We start from the raw sequence: 26,974 nt of genomic DNA, 5'->3' as shown, positions 1-26,974 counted from the left end.
AAAAGTTGTCACTGAGGAGAAGGGAAAGAAAGACAAGTATCCCCTGGGTAAACACTGTGGTAGTCATTCATGAGCCTCCTATAGTCGTGACAAAATAACCTCAGTACATGCAAATCCATGCACACACAAACCTGGCCTATTGCTGCTTCCACTTGTAAGGCAGAAGCAGCAGCATATTCTTAATCAATTAAGGTCTGATCCTCATAGCCCTAAAGTGGGGAGCTTTGGTATTGGGAGAATTACATTTATTTGCTTTTGAAGATTGCAGAGAAGTTTTTGGAAAACAAAATGCATCTGTGCCTTCATCGGGCATTGCCAGTGTATGAATTCGCCACGGCACGCCACCCTTGAGCACTATGCTGAATTGCTTTCCTTGCAGTAATGTAATTTTGATATGACTGAGGGTAACCTAGCAGTTTTGATTGATAACCTGCTTAGTGAGCAAAACAGGCCGGTGGAGTCGCAATTCCGGAGACCAGAAAACATTTTATCTCATTCTCTTCCATTAGATTTCAAACAATTTACTTCCACATCCTTTCCCACTCTGCACAGCAGAATGAGGCACTTAGCATTGATCGAAGTGCAACAGCTAATAGAAAAACATTGGGCTAGCAATTTGTAAATCACGTCAGACTTAAGTGTCAACCTGATTGATGAATGGCACATTGTTTCCAGGTTCTAGAATAAGTTCAGAGTCTCTTTTTTTCTACATGGAGTCAGCAGTCTTGTGGGTAATTGCCAGAGAGTGTATCAGACATGACAGTTATGATATATTGTGTACTCAAGCAACTACCTGAGCTGGCAGCAGCCAATACCCAGAAGTCCCAAGAATGACACGCCAGCTACTTTGTGTGAAGTTTAAATATGTATATGTTTGTTATTGTAATGGTATATTACTCTCTATCTCTCTGTGTGTGTGTTTGTGTGTGTGGTCCCTAAAATACATCTTGGGAGGGCCATATTTAAAAGGACTGTAATGTAGCTACAACAATGGAGAAAAGTGATTTCTCGTTAAAGGGTTATCAAGAACCAAACTATCATTCAGGATGAGCAGGTTCTGCTAAGCGGCATTAATGTGACCTGCACTCACCCGATATCTTTTCCAACAATTTCATATTCAATATCAATGTTGCTGATTGAAGTTTTTTTTTACAAATTTGTATTATTAATATTTAGGTTGCTTACCACAGTAGGCCTATACAGTTGCTCATAAATTGATCAGAGTGATTTTAAACTAAACAGCAATAAAGAAGATGATCCCTGTCCAAACGTTTATACTGCCCCCTTTAGAATCTCCATGAGTGCTGCTGTTCACTGGGTGCTTGACTATCACTGAGTAATCATTCCATGTTGTTTTTTGTCTTTTAATTATTACTTTTAAACTATTGCCCTTTTAATTATTACTTTTAAACTATTGCCCTTTTTTTTAAAGCCTCCAGGTCCCATAAATTCCATGTCCCAAAATGTATCAGATATTGATGCCAGGTGACTGTGAGGGCCACTCCAGTGCAAATGTGGCCCATGCACAGCTTTTGAGCTGTACAAACTGTCTCCAAAATTGATTCATAACATGCTGCTTTCAGCAAATTTGACTAAATCCCTAGTCAAGGCTAAAATCTTTGTTGGTCTGCCTGACCGCTTGGTATCAAACAAAGCACTAATTCTCCATTTCTTTATCAAACTTTACTGACCAGCATTTTCAATGTTCAATGTACTTTTCCTGGTATACAGATAGTATCTCAGAGACCTTCCATGTCTCTTGTAGGCTACTGCAGAAAGTCGACTGTGATACAGTAGTTAGTCAAGATAGAAATCTCCAGTGTCTGTCATCACGCCTACGAATTTATCCTTGAGCAATCACATCCAGTTCATAGTTCACTTCGGGCGAAAAGCATTTGCGGGTGTTCTTTTCGGGTCTGTTTGGTGCAGATTAGTGTGAGTTGCGTGGAATTCTGGACGATCGAGCGTCGTAATCTACCTGTTGGATAACCCTAAACAGCTTCTCATGAGGAGAAGCTTCTCGTGTGACTTGCCGTAGTTGTTACCAGTGTTTTTAAAGTTATAACTAAAACTTGAAGCAATATTGTGCATTACAGAAATGCGCGTGTTCTCAACAAGCCGCTTAACTAGTTTGCACACAAAACGTGCTTTGTTTACTCAAGTCGGGCAGGTGAGGCACTCACATGATTTAGGATCTAACCATACGTTGTGGGGAGCAAGGAGGACTTTTGGAGGTTTTGGTTGTGTTACAACTCCACTACAGACGGACCGAAAGACATGCAAACCAATTGTTTACTTACACAGTGTCCATGGAGGAGGAGGACGCTTTCACAATAGACCATGTATGCGTTCCTTCTCGACCAGAACAGCGTACGACGACGCTTTCTCAACAGCAAGGGATAACCCTGAAAAATTCTGGAGCGCAGCTGCACAAAATATCGATTGGTTTGAACCATGGCATCAGCTTTTGGACAAGACGGATATAGTATTGCCGCAATGGTGGGTTATCTCACGTTCTGTGTGCAGTTCTGAACGTTACACATGTTGCAAGGCACGAGTAACACGAGCAAGAATATAATGTAGGCTAGATTCGTGTCAGATTCAGCTGTTAAGCTACTTTGCGAAGAAGAAACTATATGCACAATTTGTTTAGGTAACGTCTTTAATGCTATCTTGCATTTAAGTTAATTCTAGTTTCCTGAGTATGTGCACAGAATTGTTTGCGTAACAGCTGTTTCCAACACTTCTCTCTATGCAAGAGTTCAACTCTGGTTCAGCATCATGTTTCGTCACCGCCCACTTCACATGTTTACAACATGTCTCAGTTGCAAAAAAAAAAAAAAAAAACATGTCTCAGTGCGCATCCCTTTACTGCCACCTAGCATTGTGGAAGGGAGGGCCCGACTTTAATTTTTAATTTATAACAAGACATATTAATTGGTTAAGGTCTATAACATCACTGTGCACTGTGTGCAATTCAAAGCAAAACAAAGCACATTTTCACCTTACAAGAAAATAATTGATAAAGATAATATTACAAACAGTATTAGTTGTCTTGGTGTAGTACACGTGATATCTCTTTGATTTGCTTATTTCATATGCTGATGGTGTAGGTTTGTTGGAGGTAAGCTGAACGTCTGTTACAATGCAGTGGACCGGCATGTGGACAGCGGAAGAGGGAATCAGGCCGCTATCATCTACGATAGCCCTGTTACCAACACAAAACACATACTGAGCTACAAGCAATTACAGGAGGAGGTATATTATTTGAGTCTTGCATCATATGAGGGGAAACACTAAACATATATTCTTTTACTGTAGTATTCATAGTTAAAATATTTTGTGCAAAGCCTGATATTACATTGGTGAGAAGCAAGTTTGGCATGATGCCTCTTGTTATGCCTGCTATCTGTTGACACCTGTTATTTTCTCCTCATTCAGGTTTCTCGGCTCGCTGGTGTCCTGTTGAGAAATGGGGTGAAGAAAGGGGACCTGGTGGTCATCTACATGCCCATGGTGCCTCAGGCTATGTTTGCCATGTTGGCATGTGCCAGAATAGGGGCAACCCACAGCCTCATCTTTGGTGGCTTTGCTTCCAGGGAGCTGTCTGTTCGTATCGACCATGCTAAGGTAGGCACAGGAGGATCATTGTGTATGATCCACTGGTTATACAAACGTGCATGCAAATTTGTTACAAACATTAATTCGTCCATTGATTCACTGTTAGAGTAGGACTGCTAGTTGTATACAGTACAGTATGTGGGCAAAGCCTCTTTGGGTGCTCCGAAGAGCTGAGGAGATTAATGACTTTCAGGTTGAAAAGGTTTCTCATTTAGAGAGACACTGGGCTCCCTTTTTAATTGGCACAATAATCACCATATTTAATTTCAATGTAAAGTGCTATCAGCTATTCACTTAGGAATTGGAGCAGAACTTCCTTTTTCTGTGTTGGTAGTACTAGAGAGTAGTGATGGGGGCTGATTTAATTATGCATTTACAAAATGACCATATTTTACAAAGATGAAGGTCTCTGAAAGGCTTTAAGGTCCATCAGGTAAATAAGGTGGTGAATGGTGCACTCAGGCCTTTATTATGGAAACACTACCCATGCCGTGAGTGCACTTTAACGTTATTAAAGTCTGGGTTGCATTTTGTATTGTTCCAATATGATAGCTATCTCCTTTGGCATTGAGTCAGGGAGGATTGTATTTTTTATTTTTTATAATCGGCGGTTTCTGTAATAAAATCACTCATAATGGTTTCAATTACCATATAAGCTAAATGGAATTGACTAAGTTTGATGTAGTTTTATCAGCTCTATAGATAGATGGAAGGATATATTGTGTATGACATCTTAAAATTCACTTGTATTTAGTGGTGGGGTAGGCAGACAAATCATTCCCAGATGATGGATTAAATGTAATCCTTTTGTTCAAGAGTTGACCACTGACATAGCAACAGTGACAGCTTATGACAAGATATGATATGAACACTTTAGAAGATGTATACATTAAGAAATTGGCATATAAATGTTTTGCCTTTTTGAAGGGTTCTTCACTGGCATCATCCAAAAGAGATAATAAAAAAAAAATCATAATGAAATTCACTTGTATACTTGTCTGAATGATTTATCCAAAGCATGTAATATTTTACTTAAAAAAAGACGGTAGTCAACATCTTAAACATAGCGTGTCTTCTGGTGTGCTTATGTCTGTGTATTGCAGAGTACAGGTCAGTATTCCTTTGACAAAATTGTTAGGTCTGTGGCTGTCAGTATCTTTGTTAAGATATTGTACATGCATTTACACATTATGTAAATTTGACTCAAATTTGAAAAAGTACTTAGGCTATATTGTATTACTCACGGATTTGCATGAATCTAGCCAACATCTGCTAAACGCCTGAATGTTAGTCCAAGTTCTAAAAACCATACGTCCTGCATCTCAGTTTTGACAAAGTGTCGCTCATTGCTGACACTGTAAATCACCAGAAATGACTACTACAGACAGAGTTTTGTGTCTTGCAGCCTAAGATGATTGTGACGGCGTCGTTTGGCATCGAGCCGGGCAGGAGGGTGGAGTACATCCCTCTGGTGGAGAAGGCCCTGGAACTGAGCAGCCACAAGCCCCAGAAAGTGCTCATCTTCAACAGGCCCAACATGGTGAGAGTGGATGCCCAGGAGACCCTGATGTGTGTGTGTGTGTGTGTGTGTGTGTGTGTGTGTGTGTGTGCGCGCGCGCGAGAGAGTGGGGATAGTGAGTGAGTGTGTATGTGTGGGAGCGGGGATTAGTGTGTGTATGTATGTGTGTGTGGGAGTGAATTGTATGTGTAAATAGACTCGGTTATTGTCATAATAGCGTGATGACACCACTTTTCTGTTGTGGCATTTTCTGTAGATGAAAATTCGACTTGGCCACACACCAAACCCAATGCCTCAGAATGTTGTTGCACACAACAGAAGATATTCATTATAACAGACAACGCATGCCTTTCATACAGTTTAACTCACTGAATTGATTGCGTTTCAGTTGCTCATTCAGTGAATATCATCTCACAAGCTTCCATCATGACACAGTAATAGTGTGTGTGTATGGATATATCTGCATGTTCTGTTGGTGATGTTTCTTGCCCACACCAGGTTACTTTGTTGGTGGTTTTTTTGATGGAATTTGTCATGAACCCACAACTATTTCAGCCTACTGCATGCTAGCCCAGCTCCTTAACCACCACACTACCACTGCCTATATATATATATATATATATATATATATATATATTGTATTTGTGTGTGTGTGTGTGTGTGTGTGTGTGTGTGTTGTATTGCAGCTGTGTGTGTGTGTGTGTGTGTGTGTGTGTGGATTTGTAATGTATCTGTGAAAATCTCCTCTGAGGTCAGTCAGGCCATCAGCAGAGCGCACACACACACACACACACACACACACACACAGGCACATACAGGCTCAGCCCTCCACCAGTCAGAAGCTCAGCTTTTGTCCTCCAAAACTCAATACCTCGCCTCCAGATAGTTCTGACGCACTCTGCAGTCTGTGTGCTATGTGGTCTGTTTTTAAAAAGCTCTTCTGAAAGGCAGGTTTGCACGTGGAATCCCAGAATCCCCCTGTAGCCTGATGCACTGCACAGCACAGCACAGCACTGGGTCACCTCAGCCCAAATGCACTGTGAGTCATTTGAGCTCTGTGCCTTTGGTTTAGTTTTTCAGCTCACCTTTTGGTGTTTGGAGGAGGCTTTGAGCTGGTGAATCAGACCACATGTGTGTGTTTGTGTGTGTGTGTGTGTGTGTGGGGGGGGGGGGGGGTGGATGAGGGTATGGATGATTTTGTCAAACATTCATCTCATACACCTTATGAGGCAGACATGAGGAAGTTGTTATAGAGAGGGGTTATTAGATGTGAGAGGGATTAGACTTTGGCTGGGTGTGGTCCATAATCTATAACACACACACACACACACACACACACATGCGCGCGCACACACACACACACACACACGCACACACACAAATACACACACTTGCTTTTTTGAGCTCGTTTCAGCTTTTATTGTTTGGAGGGGGTATGTATGTGTCCCACAGGCGAGTGTGTGTGTGGTGTGTGTGTGTGTGTGTGTGTGTGTGTGGACAGTGGACATGTATGTGTATGCTTTTGCTCCTTAGTCTCACTGTGTGTGTATGCAAGAGAACTTAGGAAGTGAATGTAAAGGAGGAAAGTTAGATGAATAAAAGGAATCAGATTTTGTTGACAGAACACACACACACACACACACGCATACACTGACCCACTATCACCTGATGATGTGACGGGAGGGTGGGCAGTCTCTCTGCTTAAGTTCTCTGGCTGATGAGAAGTTAAGCCGGGATGTCGATGGAAAGAGTTCATCCAGTGACACCCCCTGTGCGTGAAAATCAATAACAATGCAAATGGCCTCCGTTTTGCTTTAGGGCTGCAGCCCTATGCATGCACACACAGACCAGTCCTCTCACCATCCTTTGGAATCAGGCAGAAAGCCAAAAGTAAAGAGTGCCCGCACATCCTCATGGGGAAAGACACTCTATTTCCTTTCGGCAGCAGGAGCCAATTACTATAATATGTCTGCACTCCAACTTGCCGAAATGAGTTTCTGCTTGAATCACCTTCAAAATGACTGTTTTTGTGTGTGTGTGTGGTGCGCAAAATTGTTTCTTAAGCGCACCAGAAAGAACTACATTTTTAAATTCATTTCAGGGCCTTTTGGAGTAATTTTGAATTCTATGTTTTCTTTTGTCCTCCTTAATCCTGTCACTGCCATATAGTTTTAAGTGCCTCTAAATGAAGAATCAATTATTCACTCCAATCGATGCTCACTATTTGTTGCAATAAAAGAGAGCACAACGACATGCATCTGCTGTTGCCATGGAGACTGATTGCGATAGTGTTTTTAATAAAGTAACAGATACAAAGCTATTGCTTTATGTCTGGTTGGAATAGGCATTTCATTCCTCTTCAACAACATAAACAGACAAAGCGCAAGCCATTGATACGGACACTAACAAATTACTACCAATTGAAACAGACACTAACAATTAATCACTACCAATTAATACCAACACCTATAAGAGCCATTTCATTCCTCTTTGTTGCTGTGGCCGTTTATGATACAGTCAGCAACATAACCAGACAAAATGCATGCCATTGATGTGGGAACCAACAAATACCAAAAACTACCAACACATTCTGCGGTCATTATTCTTTGTTGTTGTGGCTGTTTATGATCCACAAAATCCGATCACTTCAAACGGGCACCAACAAATGCCTCGAAACCCAGCAACAAGATTTCCTATATCTCAGAGACAGCTCAGGTTACAACATGACCCCAAGTAGTCTGTGAGCGCCGTAGCCATGGCTTGCCTTTTCAACAGCCTCAGATAATTATTTTACAGCTCCTTTCAGTGACCATGCTTTGTGACCAAAATCCCAGAGAAGTGTCATGGCTGACACCTATCTACACTAGTCTTGTGTGTGCTTGCCAGCCACATTCCCTTACTTATGCTACCAATTCTGCATACTTTAGCTTTTTTCCTTTCAAAGGCTTCCTTCTATCACATCTTCAAAGGGAATAGTTAGCTCAATAAAGTAGATGATACGCAGCTCATACACAGAATACAGCACCATGTCTGGTCTCAAAGCAGTCACACCAATACACTGGGGAACTTGTGGTTGCTCTCCGACAGCTATCTGGAGTTTCCAATCCCGTGCTTTGTCGCGTCTTTCTGTGGTGCTTGTATTTTCCTTTTGGCCACTTTTCTGTCCCTCTCACACAAAATAATTAAACAAAGTGATGAGTCTTGTTAAGTAAGTAAGTTTGAAGTTTGACCCCATGAGCCAGCTGGTAGTTTGTTGGGACACTCACTCAATCCAGCTTTCATCAACTTCAGATTGTTATGTTTGTGTCCTTAATGCGTATAATTGAATGCTGGATTAGAGTATCAGCTAAATTATGAATAATAGTAATGTTATGTAATGCACCTGAATGATGTTCTGGAACTACATGCTTCCTTCCACAGGAGAGGGTGTCCATGCACCCTGACCTGAGTCTGGACTGGGACGAGGAGATGGCCAAGGCTCAGCCCCATGACTGTGTCCCCCTCCCTGCTAACCACCCTCTCTATATCCTCTACACCTCTGGAACAACCGGCGCACCCAAGGTAACAGAAGGATTCATATATAAATCTCTTGTTTGTTTTTTTAGCCTTTAACGGACATGAAAGTGTATAGTAAGAAATGAGAGAGAAGAGAAAGAGAGAGAGAGATGGGGGGAAGGGAAGAATGAAGAGAAAGAGAGAGAGAAAGAGGGAGAGAAAGAGATGGAGGGTGGGAGAGAAAGAAAAAAAGAGAAACAGAAGGGGGAGAATGGAGAAAGAAAGAGAAAAAAGTGAGAGAGAGGGAGAGAGAGAGAGATAGAGATATGGTAATGGACCCTGATGCTACCACTGCGCTACGTCTCCCCCAATGGAAATATTCATGTTCAGTGGTACATAGTTTTTCAAGAGATGCTTGACGCAGGCTGGTTCCTCCTCACCAAATTATTTTGGAGGTCTGCGAGTTTGTTTTCTTACTGGTACCAACCGAACCCCCATGCTTTGTGTTTAGGGCGTCCTGAAGATCAATGACATTGTAGCTTTGTTTTGTCTGTTTGAAGCGCATATTGGTAGAAGCAATGTAATCCTGGATGTTCACTCTTCCTGAAGACATTGGGCTGCCATAATTTGTTACGCCATCCTTTCATTTTGTTCAAAACACCTTTTGAAGAGTTAAAATTCAAATTCGGGATGTTATTCAAATCCACGTCCTCAGGGGAACAAGGAATGAGGCATAATTTTCAAAATCCCAGGCCATCATGTGATTTAAATTTCTGATGACTGATATAATTTGAGGAGGCTTTTACATTTTTTTCCCCCTCCTTTAATATCTCATAAAAATCCGTGACCTTGGTGAACTGCGGAGAAACCCAACTGTGCCGTCGCCACTCTCACCGTTCCTCTTGGCGGCAGACATGTAATCACATTCCTGTTAATTAATGTCAGCCGGCTCCGCTTTGGAGGGGGAGAGGAGAGCGAAGAAGGCTTGAAGGCCAAACGCGGCTAGCATCACTGACAGAGAAGAAGAAGAAGAAGAAGAGGAAAAGAAGTTTGAGATGACATGTGCGGCCGTTGCGGGAGGAGGAGAGGGGAGGTGGAACGTCGCCTGAAGGCAGAGTGAAAATTAAAGGCAAAAAAAGGCCTGAAGTTCTGTCTGTCTCACACACCTCTGGGGGGGCAACGTGAAATGTATGCCCGCTGGCGAGAGAGTTTCGGCCCACTCTCTTAAACTCCTCTATTATGGAGCTGTCTCTCTCTCTCTCTCTTACACACACACACACACACAGGCTCTCACACACGTGTCCAGGAGATATATGGCACCAGCCAAGCCATACGCGCACACACACAAACACACTCTCACACACACACACCCTATCGTAGGAGGTTTTATTTACAGTTGCATAGTAGCAAAAATATAGCTCTCCCACGAGTCTCCGATGCGCCTCAGTACCTGCGTTGCGGTATGAGGTGTAGGCTACTCCCTGCCGTCAGTGTCCATTTGCGAGATGGATTTGTAATCACCTGCTCTGGACTGAGAATGCTGGTATATCATCAACTTGCTCTGTGGGAGGACATATCTCTCTGTGCATATAGTGTGTGTCTTGGATGCTTTATCGGAGCAGAGATTAATCGCGCTCTAACTGAACTTCTCTTGTATGCTCTGTTGTGTTTTAGAATCCCTAACAGTGTGTTTTGTTTTTTACCTCCCTTACGAATCCTCAAACTCACAGTTTCCTCTACAAACAGTATATCATGCCCACTTTACCAACTTATGAGTGTTGTTCAGGATGTGACATAAACTGGACATTTGCCTGAAGTGCTTTTGAACATGTGCGTATGAGTCAGATACCGATTTTCTCCCTGCCCAGGGCATTGTCAGAGACACGGCGGGCTATGCGGTCATGCTGAACTGGACCATGACCAATGTGTACGGACTCGGCCCAGGAGAGGTAAGCCACGGAGATGTGCTGGTGATACTGGGATTTATATAGTGTTGTCTGTTCTAGAAATAGTTTGGGGATTTTCAGGAAATGTTTAGAAACTCATCTTTGTATTTCACTTATTATTATTACAACAACAACAACAACAACAACAACAACTTGCATTTAGATAGATAGATAGATAGATAGATAGATAGATAGATAGATAGATAGATAGATACTTTATTGATCCCCAAGGGGAAATTCAAAAGTCTCAGTAGCATACAGACATCACACACAACATGCACTTACAGCAGAAATGGTAAATATAAGTATAAGTATAAACATATAAACAAACTCCACTGTACAATAGAGACAGTAGAAGATGAGAAAAACTAAATACTAAATATACTATATAAATTAAATTAAAAAAAATCCACAGTGTGCTTGAGGGTGATCAAGCATGAGACGCTTGCAGTGACAGGGCCGGGACTGGCCTGTAGTTCTGTGTGCATGGTGAGGTGCTCAAGAGAGTGAGTGTCATGGTGAAGGTGCAAAAAGTAGTCCAACAGTAGTTCTGTGTGCATGGTAAGGTGCTCAAGAGAGTGAGTGTCATGGTGAAGGTGCAAAAAGTAGTCCAACAGTAGTCCTGTAGTTCTGTGTGCATGGTGAGGTGCTCAAGAGAATGAGTGTCATGGTGAAGGTGCAAAAAGTAGTCCAACAGTAGTTCTGTGTGCATGGTAAGGTGCTCAAGAGAGTGAGTGTCATGGTGAAGGTGCAAAAAGTAGTCCAACAGTAGTCCTGTAGTTATGTGTGCATGGTAAGGTGCTCAAGAGAGTGAGTGTCATGGTGAAGGTGCAAAAAGTAGTCCAACAGTAGTCCAACAGTGCAAGAATAAGGTCTAGAGACCAGCATAAATAATATGGACAAATAGGAGAGTAAAGTATAATGTAGACAAGGTAATATAAAAAACTATGTCAGTGCAAGAACAGGTTGAGGTAATAGGGTTACAGCCATTCAGTATTGTAGCGGAAGCCATTGGTCATGTGTGCTAAAATAGCATGAAAAACAGTGTAGCAGTAAAACAGTAGTAAAAACATTAGGCTGTGGACATTAGTAAAACAGTAAAACAGTAGTAAAGCAGTAGTGGGCAGTCAGTACATGGATATGGAGAGGGTGGAGAGGCAGACAGACTAAGCAGAGAAGTATATCTCTCCTCTTCCCTTTAGTGAAGCATTGAACAGTTCAATGGCCCTGGGGACAAATGACTTCATCAGCCTTTACATTTACAGTGCCTATAAAAAGTATTCACCCCCCTTGGATATTTCCCCTTTTATTGGTTTAATAAATGGAATCTTTGTCAATTTAATTTGGCCTGTTTTACAATAATTAACAAAAATCTGACTCTTTAATGTCAAAGTGAAAGCAAATTTCTACAAAGTAATGTTAATGCATTTAAAATATATAATGCAAAATAAGTGATTGCATAAATATTCACCCCCCTTAACTCATTGAATGCCAATGTGTTTTCGGGAGCTTTGTCCTAGAGTGCCAGCAATCTAGACCATTGTTGATGATATTTGTACAGCCACAGCATATTCTGTGTTATAGCTATGAACACATACAATGGCTCGATTAAAAGGTGAGACTTTAAGCTCTCGGTGGGTGCAAACCGTGTATTTCTACACGCCTCTGTTCCTGAGAAATCCCAAGCTAAACAGTGGCTAGTTTTCATCAAAATCGCTGTTTTTTTTTCTAGAAATGGAGATATAACGTCTTTCATGAAATATGAAGTGTTGCCTGTTACTTACTTGTGTAAACTTTCCGGGAAGTGATCAGCGAGACCTGGCGAGACTGCCACCTAGTGATAGACCCACGAAAATGGCCTGGTTTTGACCTGACATGCATGCGTCACTGATTTGACCCAAAGCGGCAACCGAGTTATGATAAAATGTCCAGATAAAATGTCCAGATGTGCGTTTTCATGAGTTTTTGATCGTCATATATTTCATTTCCATTCATCACAGAGTTCCCAAAATTACATATAAGGTGTGTTAGAGTGTCTAGTTTCGTAATAAAAAAAAAAAAGCTATAAACGTCATATTACGTTTTTGACACTCAACGCATGGGAAGGAAAAACTTAATATTACGTTTTTGGCACTCAGTGAGTTAAAGTAACTGACCTAAATCAACAGCGGTCTAGCCAGTTGGTGCTAATAGTCTCACAGTGAAATGGACATTGCCTGAGTGCAGTGAATGTGTATAGTATAGTAATATAAAGACACCTGCGTCTGGAAGGTCCAGTAACTAGTCAATCAGTATTCCTGGCTTTAATTTCACCATGAGGCCAAAAGAACACCCCAAACAACTCAAAGAAAAGGTTATTGATAAGCATAAGTGAGGGGATGGATACAGAGTTCAGTGAAATCCATCATTAAGGAATGTAAGGAATATGGCAAATGTGCAAATCTGCCTAGAGCAGGCCGTCAACACAAACTGAATGACCGTTCAAGAAGAATAATGGTGGGGGAGGCCACAAAAGTACCAATGACAACTCTGAAGAAGTTAAAAGCTTTAGCAGCTGAAATAGGAGAAACTATGCATACAGCAACTTTTGCTCGAGTTCTTCACTAGTTGAAGCTCTATGGGTGAGTGGCAAAGCTTGTATTAAATCTCGACTAAAGTTCGCCCAAAGAGATGCGGGAGACTCCAAGGTCAAGGTCATGAAAGAAGCTTTGTTGGTTTGATGAGACTTTTTGGCTATCATACTAGATGCTATTTTTGGCAGACACCAAACACTGCACACCACCAAAAACTCACCATCCTTAATTTGAAGCATGGTGGTGGTTGCATCATGCTGTGGGGGTACTTCTCGACATCAGGCCCGAAAGGCTTGTAAAGGTAAAAGTAAAATGAATTCAGCAAAATATATGGAAATCCTGGAGGACAATCTGATTCAGTCTGCAAGAGAACTGCAACTTGGGAGATGATTTACTCTCCAGCAAGACAATGAGCTGAAGCCTACAACAAAAACTACACGGAAATGGTTCAAAGACAATAAGTTGAATGTTCTGGAGTGGCGAGTTAAAGCCCAGATCTCAATCCTATAGAAACTCTGTGGCTGGGCTTAAAAAGGGCTGTTTACACCTGATCTTCTTCCAACCTGGCAGAGCTTGAGCAGTTTTGGAGTAAAATTGCAGTATCCAGATGTTCAAGCTTAATTGAGACCTATCCATGCAGACTCCATGCTTTAATTGCGGCAAAAAGGTCTACTCAATGCTGACTTGTAGGGGGTGAATATTTATGCAATCACTTATTTTGCATTAGTGTTAATTAATTAACATTACTCTGTAGAAATCTGCTTTTATTTTGATATTAAAGAGGGGATTTTTGTAAACTATTATAAATAAGGGAAAATTAAATTGATCAAGATTCCATTTATAAAAACATTAAAAGTAGAAATATCTAAGGAGGTTGAATACTTTTTATAGGCACTGTATAGTGGTTTATCAAGGCACCCAAAGAGCTTTACATTGAAAGGGGAACCTCACTAACAACCATGAATGTTTAGCACCCACCTGGGTGATGAATGGCAGTCATTATGCGCCAGAACGCTCACCACACAACAGCTTAGTCATTGTTTGTTTGTTTTTTTATTTTATTAATACTTTGACCAGGGTAGTCACATGAAGACAGAAGCATCTTTTCCAAATGAACCCTGGCCAAGAAATGCAGCACCTAGTTAAAATGAATACAAAACATGCAACATAAAAAACAATACACATTTTATAATGTAATGTTTATTGTAATTCTATGTTGTAAGTCACTTTAGATAAAAGCATCTGCCAAGTAATGCTTGCCTTTCCCAGCTTTTTGTATTATGCAACCCAATTCTAACCTGAGACTGATACCCAATCATTTCCACCTAAGGCCCATGAACCCCATTAAATTTGTGCATCCATTTAATGGATCTGATAACTGGGGACAAATGAAGTGTCCAAAACACAGACAGCACCTTTAATAAATACTCTCACTCACTTAACTACAGGCAGTAATTAGTCCATTTAATCCACAATGAGTACTGCATGCATGGACTGTTATCTATTGATTTACCTCATTCATTTGCTCCAAACACAGAGGGAAGGATGGAGAGAGAGAAAGGAGTGTGTGTGTGTGTGTGTGTGTGTGTGTGTGTGTACCTCTATGTGGGTATCTGTATGTATGGACCTATACTTTTTTCATAATTTACATGTAAAAAGAATGTAGTTATTATTAGCAATGCATTGTATTACTGTATTCCGCTTCATATGACACCCTGCTGTTCTCTCACTCAGGTGTGGTGGGCAGCCTCAGACCTGGGCTGGGTGGTTGGTCACTCCTACATCTGCTACGCCCCTCTTCTCCATGGCAACACCACCATTCTGTATGAGGTAGCGCTGTCTGGCCTCCCAGTTTTATCATGTGGACTGTGGACCAATGGGAATAGAATCAGTCAAGTCATTTCACTGCCAGGGGCATGATGGGAAGGAGCATGAGGGCAAGGAGGCCTGACTCTCTTAAAGCTCTTTTGACCCCCCTCTCTCTCCCTCCCTCCTTCTCTCTCTCTCTCTCTCTCTCTCTGTCTCTGTCTCTCTCTCACACACACACACACAGTATCATTCTCTCTCTTCGCTCTTAGTCTTTCTCTCTGTCTCTCTCTCTCTCTCTCTCTCTCTCACACACACACACACACACACACACACACACACACACACACACACACACACACACTCACACACACATGCTCTCTCTCTATCTTTCTTTTCTCTTTTAGTCAATGTTGTCTCTGTCTCTGTCTGTATTCTTCTCTCCCATTTTTTTGATCTGTCTAGCATGTCTCTCTCTGCCTGTGTGTGTCTTGCTCCACTCTCTCTCTCTCTCTCTCCCTCTCTCCCCCCATCTATTCATTACTGCTATGGCATAAGCCCTCCTAAAAAAGGCATAAAAGAAAAATAACTATATTCTTTTAAAGCCTTAAGGGAAATAGTTTCTATCCATGCATTACAAGAGCTCAAGATTTCTCTCCTCTCTCTTTCTCCCTCTCCCTTTCTCTCTCTCTCTCTCTCTTTCTCTCATCATCTCCCACACTGTGTGTGGTTCCCATACACGATTAACTCAAAAATAGCCCGGTCCATATTCATCATGGGAAGTCTACGGTTCTGTTCCCAGCCTCTAAGTTAAGGTCTCCTCCATCTCCTGAGTGATGAGATTATATGAATGAGCGGAGTGTAGGCCTTTTCTTTTTTTGGTTTGTTTTTGCTTTCCCTCTCCAGTGGGTTGAAATCGCCCGCTAGCACTGATGCTTCTTATTAGTCTGGTGTTCTCCTGTGGGTGGAGGAACATTTTTGCGGTGGTGGGTGTTGAATTTATTATCGGGCTTTAATCACAGCGCCTGTATCTCACGCTGGGTGTTTGTCTTCTCTCGCGCTCACTCTGACCTCTACTTTCAGCACAGAAACCTTCTCAGCGGAGTTAGAGGTTTAGCCCAATAGTTACACACACACACACACACACACACACACACACACACACACACACACAGAGAGAGAGAGAGAGAGAGAGAGAGAGAGAGAGAGAGAGAGAGAGAGAGAGAGATTCTCTCTGCCCATGAGTATTAGACTGGTAGAGAATTACAATTAGTTGGACATTTGAAATGAGCCTGTTGAAATGAGCCCTTAGAAAGTTTCCAATTCCCTGTGTTAGTTAATATGATTGTTCTCCAGGACAGCCGTGGGTCCTGTTTTTTTTTAATTAACACTGGGATCTGTATTTGATATGTTGCTTATTAATATGCACTTGCAAACTTAACTTTGCAATAGATCTGTTTTTATCTCCGTTTCTCTCCAAGGCTGAAATGACAAGGGTGAAGTGAGTCAAGCTTTTCTTCAGAAGTATTGGCCTGTGCAAATCACTTCATTTTGATCTCACCCAAAGAAGAACAGAGCTTTAATGATGTTTTTGTTCTGATTAAGTTAACTCATCCGAGTCTAATGCATCTCTCTTACATCTACTCATTAATGCACCTGTCAAGTAAGCCTCTCCTTCATAATGGGTGGACTAATTCTGCAGCCTTCATAACCACCATGAATCATGTTTCATCTGAAGAAGGGATATGTGAAGGATTAGGATATTTATATGTGTATGCATTTACAAACAGTACTTGAACTGTGTGCGTGTGTGTGTGTGTGTGTGTGTACATGTGTGTACAGGGTAAACCTGTGGGGACTCCAGATCCTGGGGCGTTTTTCCGTGTGATCTCTGAGCATGGCGCGTCCTCCATGTTTACTGCACCCACGGCCATCCGAGCCATCCGACAGCAGGACCCTCAGGCAGAACGAGGGAACCAGTACCCCATGCACAGGTAAGACAGCCAATGCAAAAAGCCCAACCTCAGCATCTTCCCCGTAAAGGCTTAACCACCCGGGTATTGTCCCCAAGTAAAATCTTGAGTAACTCACACACACACACATACATATATATATATATATATATATATATATAGAATATATATAGCACAGAAAAAAGCACACAGATAATGTTAAATGTGTTTAGCTTGTGTCTTATTGATCTCCCTCATGCTCTAGATACACACACACACACACACACACACACACACACACACACACACACACACCTTTGCTCAGGTGAGTCTCCATCCCCAGACAACATCTCTTCCTTATATGAACCTTTGCTCCGGTATCTTCTCCCTAGTGAACTTTTCCCTAGTTAACTCTTTATGACATGATCTCACCTGGCCAGTGTACCACCTGCTCAGCTAGTATGGATTTAACAAGCAGCTGGCAGACTGCTACTGTGGTACTCGTTACCTGCAGTGTTTTGCTTTTGACTGTAAGAACAGATTGATTTATGTCACATGTCGTAGCTGCTTTTGGAGTACTTGGGAATGTTTTACTTAAACCCAGTATTCCTAAAGCATAAAGCAAGCAAAGTGTTACCAGATAGGCCTACTGTAATAAGAGAGCTTTAGCTTTCGCTCTTCACCATCATGAAAATAGATGGCCTGAGAAAGCAACTGCATGGGATTCTCTTGGGCTCTGAGATTAGCTATTGAACAGTCAACAGTTCACAAACATTGCAAACACATGGGTGTCCCTGTTTGGCAATCATTTTTGTTTATATTTTAATAATTATTTGTCATTATATTGAATCACTGGGGTTCATTCCTGCCTTGTATTTATGTTGCCAGCTGTGGCAAGAAGTGCACATGTGATGGAGAGCATCTTTTGTTTTGGTCTTTTTAATTAAGAATTACCAATGTCGTATCTTGAACACAATGTTGAGTTCTTTGAGTTAGTGAGTCAGCACGCTGGGGGCTAGGTGTGCTTTCATGCTCGCTACACTCCATTGGCTCCATCTGCAAAATCACAGTGGTTCTAACATTTCCCTACTGACCTCCCTGACAAACACACTCCTCGCACCGTCCTGTGATTGCGGCTGTTTTCTGACACGGCCTCATTGCTCGCACGTCTCGTGTTCTCATTAGGCGCTCGTAATTGTGGCTCGCAGCCTCGGCAGTTGTGCTGATGCCGATCCACCGGCCGCCATTGGCGGTCAGCTCATTAAAACGCCATTACATCGCCCATCGCTTGCTCGTTCCCCACACCGTCTCCCGTAATGAGAGACACCATCCTGGCTGGCCCCTGGTAGCGCATGGAGATAATGGGGGGTAAAAGGTGGGTGGCCGGCGGCCAAAGCTACGGTCAGTGGGAAGCAGCGGATGATGTCCGCTTAAAACATTTATGCACTGCACTCTGATGTTGATACCACAAGATAAAGAGTCGGGCTACGTTCGGTATTGAGGACCTCATGGGGGGAAAAAAAGTCAGTATTTTTTTTTTGGAAATTATCATTCATTTTTAAATAAATTATAATAACTCATTAGAAGGGAGGTTTTGGGTTGTGTTTAAACTTTGGCTAAAGATTCATTATTGTGAAATGTGTGGGTGTTGCTTGCAGATGTAATATGTACAAATCATTTTTTTTGTCCTTTAATTAGTCCAGTTTAACGGTGAGAAAAATATTAATCATTGTTCATGTACCATGTGATTTTTGGGACTCTGCATGGAAATGACTGTAGACAGTTGTCAGTACTGTACATCTTTAAAGATTATAGAGCTCAGTTAGGTGTTTCTGTTGTGGTACTTTGGCCATTCCATCTCTCCTTGAAAATTCCTGACCTTAAAACATGATTGACTAATCTCAACGACAGCCGAGCCGTTTTTGTAACCGACACAGCTTTTTATGTTGTTGTCGTTCAGAGTAGAACTACTGCCCAAATCTTCCCTGCCTGACATTAAGAGTGGTTGCGCTACTAACCCTGACAGGAATAATCTATGTGACTGGCTGCTGAATACAGCAGCTTCTGTAAGAAATGGTGACCTCAGGTGATTACGTTCAATGCTTAGATCAGAAACACAATTGTGTGTGTGTGTGTGTGTGTGTGTGTGTTTGTGTGTGTATTGTGTTCTAAGCGTTCACAGTGGATTGTCTGGCCTGAAAGCTTACAGCAACCCCTCCCAGTCCTGACTCCCTGAGACTGCTGCGTTGCAGACGGCGCTAATCTGCTTCCTTGTCTGACCTGCACTCCAGGCAAGAAAAGGGCTGAGGGAGCTCCAGCAATATGATGCCCATTTGCTCCGCATGTCTCCCCTTATCCTCCATCTCCTCCCTGCTCTTTGTGCTATTCGAGGCACTTTAGACCAGGCACGGCCCGTGATTTGCCTGACATTTGCTTTTGTGTTGGTGCCGGCCAGACGTATCACACACTTACAATATGTGGATTTAGCAAAGTAGTGCCCTATTCCTGCATGCTAGACTCAGGCAATCTACCTGTGCAATGTGTCATGCTCTTATTTTATATGATGAAGATTAGCTTTTAATAATAAAATGGACATTGTCAGTCTTGGGCCAGATGACTCAATTCAAATACCGGCAAAGTAAAAGTTCACTGGAACACACGGTCCAACCAATCTTGGTTACTGGTATACAAACAATAGTTGCATATACTGTATGTGCATGATCTGATATGTGCATGATATGCACTGATATGCATATCTGGTTACCATTACTGGTACTATGTTTGCCCATTCTTACACTAGTATCCCTCACTCCATTTATTGTTAAAGAACGTATTGTTCTTTTGTTCTGTCTGTGATAGTGGCAATGTTCCTACCCAAACAGCAACTACCTAAGGCTATTTTACAAAGTGATAAGACCTGCTCAGAGTGCTGCAGAAGTACCGTTTGCCCTATTAAGAGTTTATGTGCCATCAGAATAATTTTATAAATGTTATTTTAAGCTTATAAAAAAACTCTTTAGGGGGCCTTTAAAGAAAGCTGGGAAAAAAGCTACAATATTTGAAACTGTCCTAGGGGCAATAGGAAGAATAATATGCTATGTTCACCTTTATGTTTCTTTGTATATTGGTCCCCAAATTTAAATGGGAATAGCTTAATGTTTGCTTCACAGATGAGAAAATGATCAGTGTACCAACGTCTTTACTAGGATCATATATTCAGCCACTAAACCTGAAGACATTTCTTACCCTTAAACAAAGGCATGGAATTACAATGACATAAACTTTTAGTTGTTTTATTCCCTGTGGGCTCAAACTGAATGACATTATTCAAAACAGCCTAATGGTGCTGCCATCAATTGAAATATTCCCTTGACATAGTCCACTGACTAGATACATAGATATGTTGTCAGGCTTATCAGCTTTGTAAAGTGTAGCTGTAGATCCTCCCTGGAAGGGTGTCTCACAAAATGAAAGGACTGCCAACGACTCATAAAAGTGTTCTGATTGCCTGGGACGTGCCCAGCCTTTTCAATCGGCGCTAACACAGCGCTCAGAAGCAGTGAAAGAGGGCGGCGTGGAATCGTTCTGGTTCTGGATGAATAGTCTGTGTTTGTAAGTTGGAGGCAGGTAGGGAGATCAGTGGCAGGTTTTCTACCACGTTGCTTTGCCATGGTGTGAAGGCCACCGCATACACACACACACACGGCCACCGCATACACACACACACACACAGACACAAACACACACACACACACACACACACACACACACACACACACACACACACACACTCACCTGGGTCAAGGCCTTCAAAGGGACTGGCCTTGGACAAAGACAAAGAGAGAGAGAGAGAGAGAGATTAACCCTTGGTACATATACAATCGAACAAGTAAAAAGTTACACCTACTTTGGGCTAAAAATCAGTTCAACTGGTAATTTCAACTTGGCCGTGAATGATTTGAAAGAGAAAGCAAGAAGGGCTTTCTATGCCATCAAAAAAACTATTCAATTTGACATACCCATTCGGATCTCGCTCAAAATATTTCAAACGGTTATCGAACCAATTTCATTATACAGCAGTGAAGTGTGGGGTCCTCTCTTATGTACAATGGATTTGAAAAATGGGACAAACACCCAATCGAAACCTGCATGCTGAGTCTGTAAAAGTATCCTCAAGGTACAGAGGAACACGCTTAACAATGCATGCAGGGCTGAATTAGGTAAATACCCTTTACTAATTAAAATTGAAAAAAGAGCTATCAAATTCTTCGAACATCTCAAAACAAGCAACCCCAACTCTTATTGTTATTAAGCCCTAAAAAGCCAAGAGATGAGTGTAAAAACAAGTCCCCTCATCCAGCTAGTCCTGAGACTCACACATACTAATAGTACAACTAACACAACTAATAGTCGGCCTCAGGACCTTGCCACCCTTTCTCAAACAATTTGGCCTAACCAAATTATAAATGCAGAAAAACAATCATATTGGACATCATATAAAATAAACTTCAATGTTATTTGGCCCTAAACAGAGAGTACACTGTGGCTGACTACCTATCCACAGTCACTGATACCAGACAGAGAAAAACCTTGACCAGGTACAGACTAAGCAATCACAGTCTGGCTATTGAGAAGGGCAGACACAGGCAAACCTGGCTGTCCAGAGAACACAGGCTGTGCACCAATTGCAACCAAGGTGCCATAGAAACAGAGCTTCACTTCTTGGCTGAATGCTGCCAATGGAAAGAGATACAAGATCAATTCTTTCCTAAATTCAGAGAAATACATCCAGACCTTCAAAACTTTAAGGATCCAAGTCTAAGAATACTATTAGGAGAGGAACAAAAGAGCGCAAGAGTCGCAGCAAGATATATAGATGCTTGCCATAAACAAAGGGAGTCACTTCATCAGTGAAGCATACAAAAAGTCAAATACACACACACACACACACACACACACACACACACCATCACATACAAACACACATTGCCGTTGCAGTAATGTATGATGCGTGATGTTTTGTTTTATGTCTTTACACACTACTACGTAGATGTATGCTTTGGCAATATAAATTGTATTTTGTATTTTTTGTCATGCCAATAAAGCTCAATTGAATTGGAGAGAGAGAGAGAGAGAGAGAGAGAGAGAGTTTGGCCTTTCAAGAGTTTTATTGCATAGGCATTTCATCAGGCTTTAATCTCCATGCAAAGCCGATAATGCTTCTAAACCACTAAACTTGGTCCTTAGTATCTCCCAGACCTGATATCATCTGACACCTCCGATAATGTGCTTCTGAAGGGAAGGACAAAACCCATTATGAACTCAACCACAGATACCAGAGACCAGCAAAGGACAATTGACAAGTCAATTATCATTTAGAATGCGTCTGGGGTGATCCAATCACAAGTCGTCAACCGAGACACATCGCTGTTTACGTGTATCCAAGGTGTGCAGTCAGAGACGTTACAGACCACCATGTGTTTACATTCCACTGGTGCTAACGTCACTTGTGTTTAGATTCTGCTATTGCCAGCATTCATTAGAACTCTCATTGTGGGGGGACACAGCAGAAATACATACAATAATACAGACTTATTTACAAAAATAAATTCAGAATTCAGGTTAGCTGCGGCAGGCTTTAAATATTAATAAATAAAGCCAGCCACTGTGAGTTATGTGGTGGGATTTGTCTTAGGGGGGTAAAGCCAAATCAAATTGTGGCCATGCTGTTTTTTCCTTCAAACAGTACACCAGGGTCAAAATGGTGTGTGTTGCTTGGGGTGGAGTGGTGGAAGGAACACAGACAGTATCTGGATTGCATTGTATTTTCTCTCACACACACGCACGCATTCACACACACACACACACACACTCACTCACTCACACACACAGAGACACACACACACACACACATACGTATACACACACACACACACACACAAACACACACACACACACACACACTCACTCACACACACAGAGACACACACACACTCACACATACACACACACACACACACACTCACTCTCACACACAAATACGCATTAACACACACACACACACACATATAAGCACACAATCCATTTTCCAAGTCTAACCTGTTAACAACATAGACTGTATAGATACCTTTCCCCTCTACTTAAATCACGCATGACTTGCAGATTGCTCCCCTTTCAGATAAGCGCAAGAGCCATCTGCACCATACACCAGACAGTGCCTTCATCCTCCATTACACAACAAAGCGACCTCCTGCCCCTACAGTCACTCATTTAAACAGGAAGAGATCCGTCCACGACCTTTTCTCTCCTCTGTCCACTGGGGACCCACCGCCACTTTCCCGACACTCCGATTGCATTGAGCACCAATCCCCCTGGTGGACGAACCAATCACGGAGCCGACCTTTCCCATCACTTCTTCCCATCCACGTCGGTCGGTCCAGGGCCCTGAGTGAGAGGAGGCCCGGAATGGGGCTGGATGTTTGGGGTTGAGGGGCGAGCTTCTGTCGGTCAGAACCAGTTTAACAGGGTTGGTTCAAATCAGAGGGTTGGGAGTGAGAGGGAAAGGGGGACAAATGTAGCCTGCCGAACGTGCTCAATGTCTGCCTGCCGAACGTGCTCAGTGTCTGCCTGCTGAACGTGCTCAGTGTCTGCCTGCTGAACGTGCTCAGTGTCTGCCTGCTGAACGTGCTCAGTGTCTGCCTGCCGAACGTGCTCAGTGTCTGCCTCAGTGCCTACTGGAGATTGAAGGGGGGTTGTGTTGTGTAAGCAGTACTCTGCATAGCAATATATGACTCCTTTCTGGTGCTGGCCAACAGTTCTGTTGCACTGTAAGAATGCCACTTGTCAGATAATAGAGAGGCTGTGGGCTAGTTTACTGTACATACTTGCTCTCTTAGTTACAACAGGACAATGATGCTTTTGGGAAAGGCAGGAATGAGCGTGTGTATGTGTGTTTGTGTTGGTATTTGGGACGATATTGGGACTCAGTCCACAAAAACAAGACTCCTTGTGGCATTAAGAAAACAAATGCTTAGTCATTGGCAACAAGACTACGGTAAATGAAAAAAAAACTGTGTGTGTGTGTGTGTGTTCTGCTCTTGTCTCGTGTGTGTGTGTGTGTGTGTGTATGTGTGTGTAGGCTCCGGAGCTTGTTCTTGGCAGGGGAGCGCTGTGATGTGGAGACACTGGAATGGACCAAGAAGAGCTTTAAGGTTCCAGTGCTGGACCACTGGTGGCAGACTGGTGAGCTGTTTCTCTTTATCTATCTGTCTATCTATCTATCTGTCTATCTATCTATCTCCTAGTCTCTCTCTCTCTCTCTGTCTCTCTCTCTCACTCTCTCTGGCTATCTCTATCTTTCTCTGATTCTGATTAAAAGCCGAATATAGCTCAACATTTGTTCAATAAACAGCCCAGTGGCTCTAACAATATCACCAACACCATTGATGTAGACAAACACCATCAAGCAGAAAAAGACAAGCAGACACCTGTATTCCTTGTGTTCGTCCATAACAGTCGACGAAAGGGGGTCAGGTATTCTCTGAATCTCTATCCCCCTCTCTGTTTCTCTCATGCTAGTCCCTGGTTGGCGTAATTGGTGTTGTTTGCGTGTAGTGGGTTGTTTGCCAGGTTCTGAGATGATATGATGAAGGCTATTTTCCCTTCTTCTCGGCTATCATGTTTTTCTCTCTGTTCTGTCCATTTTCTCTGTCACACACATTGTTGCTTTATCAGACTGCAGCTTTCAGCTGATCTGTACTGAGGGCTTTATGGCATCAGGTTGTTTGGATCCTGAAGATTACTGAAATTGCTTCACCTATATATATATATATATATATATATATATATATATATATATAAATATAACCTTCAGGATATATATATATTATACTGATTACACATTCTTACTGGTTATGCCCTACTGAAGTTGTCACTCCTTTTTAGTTAACCAGTATAATATGAGTTCCTCCCGCTGATGCAATAATAATGTTGCAAGAAGACACAATATTGTTCAGATTATACAGCGCTCAACAGAATATTAACACCTTGTTCCTCTTCATTTTAATCACCGGCAGCAGGCAGATTCTCATTCAGGTAATAACGAGCATTTCTCTCAAGAGGACCAGGAATTGTCCTGGAATATTGCGCTCCATGCAGATGTGTTTACAAACCCGAGTGTCCCCAGACCTTGGGTGCTTAGCCTCTCTCAGAGCGCAGGTGTGCTGTTTGTGTGGACCGAGACATCCATTATGGATATAGCTTGACCCGTCCATTAGCAGCGGCCCCTGTTGGTGCTGCCTCTCTGCTCTTGTTGTTGTTTGCTGCTGCTGCTTCTGCTGCCTCTGGTGTAAATGAGCTCTCGAAGCCTCCACCGCCGCTGCCCCGGCCGCCCGGCCTCTCCTCCCCGTTTCCCAAAATAGACCACCGCCACAGCGAGGCCTCCTACACTCCACGCCGTCGCGTGTATTGTCTCCGTGTTTGTTTTGTTGTGCATCATAAGCACCGTAATTGTTTGGGCTCTAATGAGTGGACCCCATTTTTCGGCTCCATTTTTGCCTCCATCTTGGCTCGATGCCCGATGTAATGTCTGCTAATGGGTCGACTCTCTTTTTTGCTGCTGGCACAGATTTGAATTAAATTCTGCTCGTTTCGGTGAGTGATTTGCATCTCATTGCATTTGCAATGCATTCGTTTTGTGCATATTTCTTTCTCTCTGAGAGAGCTTTCATCCAGAGAGCTGGAGACTGATGAGGTTAAAGGTGACTGCTTGGCTGCTAGCTTCTACTCAGAGACTTGAGAAGAAGGAGATGGAGGAGATGGGAGATGTGGCCAACTTTGATTTATTATGCCGAGAGAGAGAGAGAGAGAGAGAGAGAGAGAGAGAGAGAGAGAGAGAGAGAGAGAGAGAGAGAGAGAGAGAGAGAGAGAGAGAGAAATAGAAAGCATGAGGTAGATTGATAGAGGTGTAAAATGAAAGGAAGAGGACAAGAGCTGAAAAGAGAGAGGAAACAAGAAAGAGATGGATATGCTAAAAGATAAAGAGTATGCAGAGTGTGTGTGTGTGTGATGTTGCATGTGTGTGTGTGTGTGATGTTGCGTGTGTGTGCGCGCGTGTGTGTGTGTGACACTTCGCACAGGACAAGGCATTGATCCGACTCAATTAGACATCTCTGTGTTAAATATGAACTTAATAAGCTGTTGAACACGCATCGACCTTGAGAGGATGAGGAGGGGTCACTCTGGTGATGCCAGCAGTCTCTCTCAGTATGTGTGAGTCAGTGTGTGTGTGTATGTGTGTTGGAACACTTGATTACTAAGTGACTGTGTGTGTGTGTGTGATGTTGCATGTGTGCGCGTGTGTGTGTGTGTGTGTGTGTGTGTAGTGGTGATGGCTCTTCTTTAGTGTTTATCTTGTTCACTCCGCACAGGACAAGGCATTGATCCGACTCAACTAGACATCTCTATGTTAAATATGTAAGGGATAATGTATAGAACGCCGGTCATTATGGGGAAAATAAGTCCCGACAGGGCGAACCGGACCCCGACGCGCCAGCGGAGGGGTCTTGTTTCGCCCTGAAGGGGCTTATTTTCCCATAATGACCGGTGTTCTATACATTATCCCGCTTATTATACGGCTACTTGCCAAAACGAAAAAATAAACTCCATGATATGTCTCTTTACACTTATTTGTTACCGTTTCGTCATGGCTTTTGCTGAGAAACAAATAGTTCGCAACACACGCTGAACTTGAATCAAACATTCTTTAGAACACAGCTGATCAACCGTCTGCTTTCACTTTTGAATGAAGTTCCAAGCGCAAACTCCGTTGCCATTGACATCGGTCATTCTTGTTTTCAGAGGTCCTTTCCCAAGAAATAATGACCGCTAGAACTTTCGGAAATCCCATTCAAGTCAATGGAGCATTCTACTTGCATTGTGAAGAGCCGTATAATAAGAAGTCAATAAGCTGTTGAACACGCATCGACCTTGAGAGGATGAGGAGGGGGCACTCTGGTGATGCCAGCAGTCTCTCTCAGTATGTGTGAGTCAGTGTGTGTGTGT

At 42.5% G+C, this 26,974-nt stretch overlaps 1 protein-coding gene across 1 annotated transcript in view; it reads left to right on the top strand.

Annotated features, from left to right (window-relative positions):
• The first annotated feature begins 1,890 nt into the window (after nucleotides 1–1,890).
• Nucleotides 1,891–26,974, top strand: part of LOC143136179 (acyl-CoA synthetase short-chain family member 3, mitochondrial-like) — a 46,202-nt gene continuing 21,118 nt past the window's right edge. Inside the window, exons 1-9 of the mRNA XM_076296731.1 lie at nucleotides 1,891–2,499; nucleotides 3,114–3,258; nucleotides 3,442–3,630; nucleotides 5,027–5,161; nucleotides 8,561–8,701; nucleotides 10,504–10,584; nucleotides 14,889–14,984; nucleotides 16,803–16,954; nucleotides 24,051–24,154. Coding sequence (XP_076152846.1) covers nucleotides 2,099–2,499; nucleotides 3,114–3,258; nucleotides 3,442–3,630; nucleotides 5,027–5,161; nucleotides 8,561–8,701; nucleotides 10,504–10,584; nucleotides 14,889–14,984; nucleotides 16,803–16,954; nucleotides 24,051–24,154 — 1,444 coding nt within the window. The 5' untranslated portion in view covers nucleotides 1,891–2,098. The remainder of the gene's footprint in view (nucleotides 2,500–3,113; nucleotides 3,259–3,441; nucleotides 3,631–5,026; nucleotides 5,162–8,560; nucleotides 8,702–10,503; nucleotides 10,585–14,888; nucleotides 14,985–16,802; nucleotides 16,955–24,050; nucleotides 24,155–26,974) is intronic.

This window comes from Alosa pseudoharengus, unplaced genomic scaffold (assembly GCF_046254945.1).
Source record: "Alosa pseudoharengus isolate Yale_2024_CS ecotype anadromous, Long Island Sound unplaced genomic scaffold, YU_APseudo_1.1 YU_APseudo_1.1_scf_20, whole genome shotgun sequence".
NCBI lineage: Eukaryota > Metazoa > Chordata > Actinopteri > Clupeiformes > Clupeidae > Alosa > Alosa pseudoharengus.
Note: the sequence above shows the minus strand (reverse complement) of the source record. Positions and strands in the feature narration are given on the sequence as shown.